The sequence below is a fragment of the Jatropha curcas genome, chromosome 8 (assembly GCF_041381405.1).
Source record: "Jatropha curcas cultivar XTBG-Jc1 chromosome 8, XTBG_Jcur_1.0, whole genome shotgun sequence".
Taxonomy (NCBI): domain Eukaryota; kingdom Viridiplantae; phylum Streptophyta; class Magnoliopsida; order Malpighiales; family Euphorbiaceae; genus Jatropha; species Jatropha curcas.
The window spans coordinates 6,519,067-6,530,169 of record NC_143158.1 but is presented as its reverse complement, the minus strand read 5'-3'; the positions used below and the strand labels follow the sequence as shown (position 1 = coordinate 6,530,169).

General features: G+C 35.9%; 1 protein-coding gene and 1 long non-coding RNA gene across 2 annotated transcripts; both read left to right on the top strand.

Moving 5' to 3' along the window:
* Window positions 1–1,139: 1,139 nt before the first annotated feature.
* LOC110010298 (uncharacterized) lies at window positions 1,140–1,947 on the top strand. The gene is made up of 3 exons (XR_002285270.3): window positions 1,140–1,608; window positions 1,705–1,754; window positions 1,850–1,947. It is a non-coding gene; the product is annotated as an uncharacterized LOC110010298 (long non-coding RNA).
* Window positions 1,948–4,246: 2,299 nt separating this feature from the next.
* On the top strand, window positions 4,247–10,068 carry LOC149494085 (uncharacterized). Its single transcript, XM_089724947.1, has 7 exons — window positions 4,247–4,403; window positions 4,461–5,045; window positions 6,105–7,076; window positions 7,292–8,200; window positions 8,767–8,834; window positions 9,025–9,198; window positions 9,955–10,068. Exons 1-7 carry the CDS (start codon window positions 4,247–4,249, stop codon window positions 10,066–10,068), a joined length of 2,979 nt encoding a protein of 992 aa, XP_089581073.1.
* The last annotated feature ends 1,035 nt before the right edge of the window (window positions 10,069–11,103 follow it).

Below are 11,103 nucleotides of genomic sequence, written 5' to 3'. Positions count from 1 at the left end.
TATACTTTTTTCCTGTGAAAAAACGACAAGCACAAATACTAGACTAACAGAGCAATAAATCAAAATAAAATTGTAGAAAGATTACAATAATAAGAAATTACTAATAAAATTGTATTTAAGAACATTCAACAATTTAATAAAAAATCATAAGTTATTTTTTTTTTGGAGGAATTAAAAAAAAAATCATAAGTTATAACTGTGCACATCACATGTAAGCCACCAGTTGGAATATAATTAAGACAATCCGAATTCTAAACTAATTTATTACAACATGAATTAGCTACAATAAACGAGTATTAATTATTTCTCTTAATAAAAGATAATTATTTCTTAATCTTAAATTATAAATCCAAAAATCACCTTGTAGATGAAAATGGTGTCGAGAAGCATATTAACATTTCCCTCCTCGTCCTACGCAAGTGTCATTTATCATCAGGTGTCAGCTCTCAGCTGCCAAATACGGAGAGGGAGAGAGGGCGCACAGTAAATTTCCGTATCTCTTCGCTATCCATACCATTATCGGCATAACTCTCTCCCTCCTCTGTCTCCGGAATCTCCTTGAAGCGAATTTGTTTTTCTAATCACAGGTAATTCCGACTATTTGCATTTTTTCTTTTTTTTTTTTTGGAATTCTCTTTAATGGTTTCATTCTCTAAATTAGGTTTTCAGCTGGATATTTGGTTTTGCTTTCTTTGTTTCTGATGTTTGGTGAGGTGAGCTTAAATATAGCATACAGTAATAATGTTATATCAATCTGATTTTGATTAATCACTCAAAGAAGAAAAACCCTGTATATAATTTATACATCCATAAGATCTGCTTCATCTTGTTAGCTAAAAATGGCAGAGCTGACGAGCCAAGAGAGGAGACATGCACTTGATGGTGATGTCGCAAAAGATATATAATTTATCAATAGTCTAATCTGAAAATAAAACCTAAAAATTAATCTCTTGCGTAAAATAAAAAATGAGACAATTTGGACACAACTCTACCTCTAAAAGAAAGAAAAAGAAAATTAATGGGTAGTAGCCTTCTTTTTTGAAAATTCATATATGTCTTCTTAGGCTTTTTCTTTTTTTATTTATTTATTTATTTATTTTTAATGTACCCTATAAATTCATAAGTCATAGACAGAGACCCGGAAGTCTTTCTTTTTCCATAACTGATCAATAAGAGTGCCCTAATGAATCAATGATTAGTCATTTCCTTAGACAATATGTAGCATCATCACTTTACAGTAGAAAGACTAAGGAAAAACACAAGAAAGTGGAAGAAAAATCCTCCCCTTCTTAAAGTTTTCATGTTGGAGAGAAAACTTATTATGTGCGTCCCAAGTCCATGTATATTTAAGCAGTGTATTCCCCATATGCTACCATATTCAATTCACAAGCTTTAATTATTTTCAGATTCAAGATTTTAGAAGAAAGAGAGAGAGAGAGAGAGACCTACATACTGTACCTGATATTTGGTGTACTATTAAAACTTCCACTGCTATTCCTGTCTTCACCAATCTTTCTCCTCTCCTCTTCTCTAAATCTTTTCTCCAAATGAGGCCTTCTTTTGTTGTTTCTCTTCTTCTTTTGTCCTTTCTTATTCATGAGGCTAAAGGTATATACATATATATACATGATTGCTAAACTTATTTATCTTATGAACTTGCAAAATTTATAAATCTTTCTAACATGTTTTATTCTTTTGCTGTAGCAATTCGCTTGGAAAAGGAATTTATGCAAGTGGCGCGGTAAAAGATTCATGTGAGTGTTCATGCTTCTGTTTTCTTTATATAATATAAATATCTTTTTTTTCCAATTTTGATGCGAAATTAAATGAATATTCTTGATTTATGCAGAAGGAGAAGAAGAGTACTTCATTAACAGAAAGAAGTAACAAAAATGGTGGTTTTGGAGCTGTTATTCTCTGCAAAGAAGGACAATGCACAGGTACCTTGAAGAAAAGAGTTACTAAAGTATCCAAGAAATCATCACCTCATTGGTTACCAAGAGTTCATGAAGATTATTATGGACCTAGTATTAGCAGTATATCTGTACCTCTTCCCATATCTTTGACTTTGTATTATTTGTTTTTAATTATGTTGAGATTGAGTTGTTATGATACGATTAGTTTGTTACTGATTCCTACTGCTAAGGAATTCAGTTTATTCTCTTTGTATTTAAACGCTTGTTTACTGGGAATAAGAGACACAGTATTCATTCTTCACTTTTATATTTATTATGGTATCAGAGCTCTCGTAACTCAAAAGAGTCTTTGATTCATTTTTTTTTTCTTTTCACACAATTATTCCCATGGCAAACATTCTAAATTCTGATAACATTACTTCCAACCTCACCCATCAAATAATCCAGTTCAACCCTACTGCTTAATTGCCTATTAAGCTCAAAGGTGTGAATACTCAAATTTTGAGGCTCAAAGAGCCACTTTTTCCGGACTGCAAACAGTCCGGTCGGACCGGAGGTCATTCAAAAAGTTCACCGGAAGTGTGCCAATATGGTACTTGAAATGTCCGAAAAATTACGAGGATCACGGAACTTGTCTCGGAATATTTTTTGGAGGTCCGGAACTCCCGAAAAAGCCTCCGGAACGAGAAAAAAAGAGAGGGGAAAAGGCACACATGCCCACCCTCGAAGGCGGGCAGGGGCGCCCGGGGTCACATTTTTTCCTATAAAAAACGGCTCTGGGGCTCCATTTTGAGGCACTCAGTCTGTGTTGACGGACGCTCCTTCTCCCTACGCTCTTTGCGATTCTTTACTGCTTTCTTGCATTTTTTTTTTAATTTTAGTTTTACTTTATTTTTGTGATACTTGGTCACTTAAAATTAAACTAAAATTAATTCCCTTAACGAGGAGCTTAACCTGGAGTTAAGAAGCGGTCGACGATTAAATCAGGTACGTAAGTTAAACTTTACCTATTTAATTTTAGCACTTCATGCATGCTTCTTTTCTACTCCTAATAATTCTACAACTGCATAAATGCATTCATACCATCATATAGGCATGTAAATTGCCTCAATTAAAATATGATTAAGCTAAATGCCCGGTTAATTAATAATCGTGGCATTAAAGTTTAAATCCGACAATATTGGCTTGAAATATCTAGTCTCTCAATGGCTATGGTATGACTGCCTTTATTTCAAACAATTTTCGGCTTAAGTCCAATTAATCAATAATTGTGATCAAAAGGCTTTAATTAATCACGTTCTTCTGGCAACAATTTGCCTAAATCAACACTTTTAACCAAAGGTTTTTCAAATCAACACATTTTGGCTAAAGGCCTTTTAAATAACCAAACTTTTGGCAACAATTGCTTAAAATCAAAGTTTTGGCAAAATGCCTTAAAACTCAATCAATCTTTTGGTTTTAAAACCGAAAAATCAATCATTTTGGCGACAATCGCCCGATCAACTTCATTTTGGCAATCAAATTGCCTAAATCACTCTTTTTGGCTAAAAGCCTTAAAATCAATCATTTTTGCGACAATCGCCTAAAAATTAATCATTTTTGGCAACAATTGCCTAAATCAATCTTTTTGGCATAAAGTCATTAAAATCAACACTTTTTGGCATCAAATGCCTAAAAATCAAACTCTTTGGCAAAATGCCTAAACAAAAAGTGCACAAAGCATACACACACATCATGCATAAAGCATCCCCTTCAAAGCCCTCTAAAAGAGGCCTATCGAACTACGTGGACTTTGATCTTCCATTCAAACGGAAGTACGTAGGCACGTTCGGGATTTCACCCCGGGCGGCAAGTCGAAATCACTTTAAACATGTCATTCACCCTGCAAAGCGTTCAAGCATTCATTCATGGTTAGTTTATCAGCATGACATAGTCTCGGGATCCATCTCGGGTTTGCACACCATGCCTTAATCATTGGGTTAATTAATCTAGTAACTAGGTTAATTAAAATTGGAGTCACTTAGGGTTTTTTCTTAGTTTGCCCTAAAATAATTAAACAAGGTGGCGACTCACATATCACGTGCATTTCTTCCTTAGTCACATGCATCTCATTGCATTTGATATCTGGGGAGGGGTTCACAAAAGGCAGTTCCAATTTCTCCACCTGGAAAACTCAATTAACTCTTCTTCTTGATGGCCATGACCTTGCTGGTCATCTTGATGACACCACACCGTCTCCTCCAAAAACAATCACTCAAGATAACACCTCTCAACCCAACCCAGCATACCGTTTATGGTTACGGCAGGATCGCCTCATTCATCAAGCAATGATGGCCTCTGTTGATCCAACTATTGCCTCCATTGTTGGTAATGCTTCCAACTCTGCTCAAGCATGGACAATTCTTCACAACACCTATGCCAACAAAAGTCATACACGCATTTATAGCTTGCGCGATCAACTCGGTCGCATACAAAAAGATGACAAAAGTATCACCGAATAGCTTTATAAAATTCGTGAAATTGCCGATGAACTTGCTACTGCAGGTTCTCCAATGGCGGAACTTGAGCTTACTGTTAAAATTCTCAGTGGTCTAAACTCAAATTATCGAGAAGTAGCAGCTGCAATTCGCAACAGGAGTGTCCCGATTGAGTACCCAGAACTTTGTGAAAAACTTCTAGACCATGAACTTTGTCTTCAAAGTGAAGTAAAATCAGTCTCCTCAGCTATTCCCACAGTTGTAGCTAATCAAGCTACGTACACTGCTATCAATGGTCGATCCAATCGGCGTTTTTCTAATAATACCCAGCAACCTTCCAACTTCCAGCCAAACCAGTGGCGTCCAAACAGACCAAATCAACAACCAACTCAACAACCAACTTGGCGTCCACCATCCTCTAACACTTCCTACAATGGAGTCACTTGTCAATTATGCAACAAGTATGGTCACACTGCATCTGTGTGTCGCAGCAGATCACATAATCATCTTCAAGCTAGAGCTAATTTTGTTTCAGCCTCTCAAATGTCAGACAAACCATGGGTCCTCGACTCCGGTGCCACCCATCATATCACTGCTGATCCTCAGGACATGCCTGAATACACTGGTTTTGAAGAAGTAGCAATGGGTGATGGTAACAAAATCCCAATTACACACACTGGTTCTATTCATTTATATGCATCTAACGAAGCTTTCCAGCTGTCTAATACCATTTGTGCTCCTCAAATTCAAATAAATTTAATTTCTGTTAATAAATTTTGTCAAGACAATTTAATCTCAGTCGAATTTTTTCCCTCTGATTTTGTTGTCAAGGATCTTGCAACTAGGAAGCCGTTGGTGCATGGTCGGAGTAATAATGGATTATACGAGTGGCCAAAGACTCCCTTGTCCTGCTCTTTCCCTACAGCTCACACAGCAACCTCCACTAGTTCTCTTGAAACCTGGCATTGTAGACTCGGTCATCCTCATGATAGAGTTCTGCATCTTATTTTAAATAAATGTTCTATTTCTGTTTCAGTTCAAGACAAATTATCTTTTTGTAATTCCTGTCATTCTAATAAAGCTCATAGGCAACCATTTTCTCAACTTACATTGACAAGTTCAAAGCCTCTCCAAACTATTTTTAGTAATTTATGGGGTCCCTCTCCCACTGTCTGTTGACAAAAAATTATATTATTGCATCTTTGTTGATCAATATACAAAATATATTTGGCTTTACACGTTAAAACAAAAAAATGAGGTGACATCAATTTTTCAAAAATTTCATCCTTTAGTTGAAAGACATTTCAATTTCAAAATTCTCTCCTTTTATACTGATGGTGGTGGTGAATTTCAGGCTCTTGATTCATACCTTAACCTACATGGAATAGAACATTTGAAATCCCCTCCATATACTCCACAACGGGTTGCCACTGCTGAACGCCGACACCGCCATATTATTGAAAATGCCCGAACATTACTCTATGAAGCATCTTTTCCATCCAACCTTTGGTCCTTTGCATGTCATCATGCCGTTTATCTAATCAACAGAATGCCCACTCACACTTTAGCCAATCATTCTCCCTATGAAATGTTATTAAAAAACAACCCGATTACTTGTCACTAAAAACCTTTGGATGTTTATGTTACCCATGGTTAAAACCTTATTCTCCTAATAAACTAGCTCCCAAATCTACACCATGTGTTTACTTAGGTTTTTCGCTGTCCCATTACTGTCATCAATGTTTTGATCCTCTCAGTTCAAAAATTTATTTGTCTCGTGATGTCCGGTTTATTGAACATATTTTCCCATACAAGTCCATGTTCTCTATTGGCTCCACTTCTAAATCTAATCAGTCTCTCAATTGGTTTGACTTAACCCAATCTCACTCTCCCACCTTACATCAGGAATCCTCTTCCGTTAATCCCGTTTCCACTCAACCTTTACCTTGTCCTATACCCGTGCTTCCTTCCCCTGTGAATTCCAACACCCAAAACTCTGAAACTTTGCCCACTTGTGACTCTGGGAACTCCGATCGTGCCACAACAGCTGCTGTGACAACACCATCTCCACTGGTATCTCCACTCATACACACACCTGACCCATCTCCACCTATACCTTCACCTATACCTACTCGTGAACCATCCTCTCAACCTATCCCTGCTCCCATCTCTTCAAATTTACCTGCAGCAATACCACAACCTCCTCCCTCTCGTGTTGTTACACGTTCCCAAAATCAAATTTACAAACCCAAGAAAATCTTTGACTACATGGCACAAGCTTTACCTGCTCCCCCACCCACTATCTTTGCCCAAACCAACAAAAACCCAGAATGGCGGATAGCTATGCAAGTAGAGTATGATGCATTAATGAAAAATCAAACTTGGGAACTTGTTCCATATGATCCCTCTAAGAATATTGTTGCTTGCAAATGGTTATATAGGATTAAACGAAAATCTGATGGTTCTGTTGACAAGTTTAAAGCACGGTTAGTTGCCAAAGGGTTCACGCAATGCCCAGGCATCGATTATCATTCGACGTTCAGTCCTGTGGTCAAGCCAACCACTGTCAGATTGGTGTTGTCTCTTGCAGTTCAATATAACTGGCCTTTGCGTCAATTAGACGTCAATAATGCCTTTCTTCAAGGCAATCTTGATGAGGAAGTCTACATGACACAACCTCCGGGTTTGAGAATTCTAAGTTTCCCTCTCACATTTGTTTGCTTTGCAAAGCTATTTATGGGCTAAAGCAGGCTCCTTGTGCGTGGTATACTGCTCTTAAAAATCATCTTATCTCCTTGGGTTTTGCCAAATCTGAATCGGATTGTTCTCTATTTATAAGTCATACGGCTTCTGCTGTTATTTTTGTACTTGTATATGTCGATGTTCTCATTGTTACAGGAAGTTCAGTTTCTGGCATTCAGAGTACAATTGATTCCATTGCGAGTCATTTTTCTATTAAAGATCTGGGTAATTTGCAGTATTTCCTTGGTGTGGAAGTGTTGCGGCAGAAAGATTGTCTCTACTTGTCTCAAGCAACTTATATTGCTAATCTACTTCACACAACCAACATGCAGGAATCCAAACCAGCTGCTACTCCTATGAGCTCCTCTGCAGTTCTTTCAGTTTCTGATGGTTCATTGCCTGTTGATGCCACTAAATATCGACAAGTTGTTGGTAAACTTCAATATCTTAGTTTTACCCGTCCCGATATTTGCTTTGCAGTGAACAAGCTTTCCCAGTTTATGCATGCTCCATCTACTATTCATTGGAAAGCTGTCAAACGGGTTCTAAGATATCTTAATGGTACTCTTCGCTATGGCCTTTGTCTGAAGAAAAGCAAATCTCTGTCACTTCACATGTATTCTGACGCAGATTGGGCCGACGATATTAATGATCGTGTCTCAACCACTGGCTACATTCAATTCTTTGGAAATAATCCGATTAGTTGGTCTTCTAAAAAGCAAACAACAATTGTGAGGTCCTCCACGGAGGCTGAGTATCGTGATGTTGCGAGTGCTGTATCTGAAACAACTTGGGTTCGCAATCTCCTATTTGAAATGGGCATCAGACTTTCTACGGCACCTGTTATTTATTGTGATAACATAGGAGTCACTTATTTATGTGAGAATCCTGTGTTTCACAGTCGTATGAAGCATTTAGCAGTGGATTTTCATTATGTTCGTGATCAAGTTCATCGGAAACTGCTTACTGTTTCACATGTCCATTCTGCAGATCAAGTAGCCGATACTTTGACTAAGCCCTTGTCATCTGCTGCGTTTTGTCGTCATCTGAACAAGTTAAACATTGGTCCTCTCTGTTTAACTTGAGGGGGGCATATTAGCAGTATATCTATACCTCTTCCCATATCTTTGACTTTGTATTATTTGTTTTTGATTATGTTGAGATTGAGTTGTTATGATAGGATTAGTTTGTTACTGATTCCTACTGCTAAGGAATTCAGTTTATTCTCTTTGTATTTAAATGCTTGTTTACTGGGAATAAGAGACACAATATTCATTCTTCACTTTTATATTTATTACGTAGGCTTCATAAACCTAAGCACCATTAATTAGCTTTTCCTTACTTTACCTAGCTAGAATGGTTAATTATTAATTGATCACTTGTAGTTCGTTTTTTTTAGCCAGTCTCTGACACAGGAGCTGCAGTTGCAGTTGGGTTTTAGAAAGATTTAAACCCATGACCATGTACTGAACTCAAAAGAAAGATTTTCCCCAGAGAAACTGATGAGACTACGAATTCTTTCATCATTAGTAATTTCTTGAGGAAAAATAAAATAAAAAATCAATTTATTAAGAAATTCAAATATTAATTTCTTGCATTGTCTAAATGATTCTTGATATTTATTGTTGCAGGAATGAGCAGTAGAAAACTTGCTACTGTGAGCACATCTACTATTTTCACCACCACCACCACCACTAAGGTTGGTTACTAATTACTATATAGTAAAAAATAAATTTCTATTTTTTTAAACAAAAAAAAAAAAAGAATTTAAATTTCTTTTATTAGGTTTGACCTAGGAGAGGTAGCAGAAGAGTACTTGGAGGTGGCTACTCATCTGCTACCTTTTTTATGTCAAAAGCTCCAGCTTAATTTATCTGGTTATTGTACAGAAAGAGGAAAATGGAGGGAATAAAGCAGATAGTACAACCATACCAATACCAAAGGGATCAAGATCAGGAAATGAAGAAGTAGGTGGGGAACATGAGAAGTTCACCATTAATTCATCTTCGCCAACTTCTGAGCAACAGAAGATGACCCACGAGGATAACTATGTGGACATTATGGTTTATTCTCCAGCAAAAAGAAAGCCTCCCATACATAACTAATTAATTAAATAAAAATATGTACTCTTCAGCTCTAGAGAGAGAAGAAGAAAAGAAAAGGGAAGTTTTAGGATAATAAAAAAACACTGATAAAAAGTTGAACAGCATTACAGAAATGCTGCAGTTTTTTAGGGCTAGGAATGATTTTTGTACATTATATATATTCCATTAGCGAATTTATTTTAATATACTATGATTTTGATTATTGAGTTATGAACACTTCAATTCCATGGGAGCTTACCACTAGGCTTCTATATAGAACACTATATAAGTATATTTGTACAGAGAATCCTTATTAAATTAAATGATAATGGTTAATTATGTTATTGAAAAAGCTAATAGCATGTATTAATATAGGGAAACCTCACATCGGATGACTGCAAGAGTGATGAGGTGTGCATATATGAACTATGGTTGAACAAACTTTAAAATATTACGAGGCCTTCTCCGTAGAATTGTAAGGTCTTGCACGGAAAAAAAAGAGAAAAAAAAAAAAAAAAAAACGAAGGGTATTTGAAAAAAAGAAAATGGCAATTGGATATACAAGTCTGAGTCCAATGAAGAGGATTAGGCCATTGTGCTAAATGAAATGAAGTGGTAATCTGAAACGTTTTTTCTCTGTGTTTTGGGATGGGTCTACCAGGTTTCAGTTATTGAATGCACTGTATGAGTAGTTACAGCTACATGTGGGGATCATGTGTTGTCTCTTGGTCTCAGGTCATGTACACAATAGCCCAAGACAGCCCAGATTGCGGTGAACCGTGTCTCGGTCTGGATGTACAAATGGCCCAAGACAGCCCAGATTGCGGTGAGCCATGGATTGGAAAATGAGCTCAGAAAATGTTCTCTTGATGACCCAAATTCAGTATGGCCTTACAAATAGTCTGGCAAGGAAGTAGTTTACTTAACTTTCCATTTTTCGATTTTAAATCTTCTTTATGTGCATTGGATATGACATAATTGTTAGGATATAATAGTAATTAGACAGGCGTTAGCTCATATAAATAGGCTATTAAATAGATATCATTGTAATTTTTGACAAATCAATATATCCTTATATTATTCTGTTCTCTCTTACACTATTATTGACTTTTTACATTAATTAAAATTAATTAATTATCTAAGGTCATGTATATGCACTGAAAATAGTTAAACTTTGTAAATACTTACATTTTCAATTTTCAAAGTGATTGTGTATCAATAATCGCATTGGAAGCCAACCAATTGTGGTCTAATTGGTCTTCTCATTTATGTGAGAAATCTCGAATTCGAGTCATCTCGACCATAAGAGTTTTCATCAATTTAGTGAGTTAAGGAGAGGGCTATCCCCTATTGCCCGTAGTATCATTTCAACGTATTAGACCTCCTTATGAAAATATATATAAAAAAAAATAAAGATTTAACATATTAACTAATTTGGGACAAACGAAAAATGAGAGTATTTATTATTTCATTATTTGTTACTCTTGTGTTCCAATTTAATAGCAATAAATATGGTATTTTACCTTGTTCTACTTTAAGTGTTCATTTAGAATTTTGAGAGCATATTAATTTTTTTTTTCAATTTTATCCATATTTATTAGGTGTTTTGTAGCCAAATTAAAAGAAGAGCTTTTAATTTAAAAAAACCAATTTAGACATTCTATTGTATATCTTTAAAAAATCATTGTAGTTTAATCATTTTTTTTTATTCCTATGAAAAGATGACATTAATTTCTTTAGTGATTATGATGAATTTCATGTTCAATGTCATAAATTTATTGCATATCTAATATTTCGGTCCTCTTCTTTGCCGTCTAATTCAAGCTAATTATTGTCAACACTTCCATGAAGTCTTGCAATCCCGTCTTGCACGTTCTCCGTTCG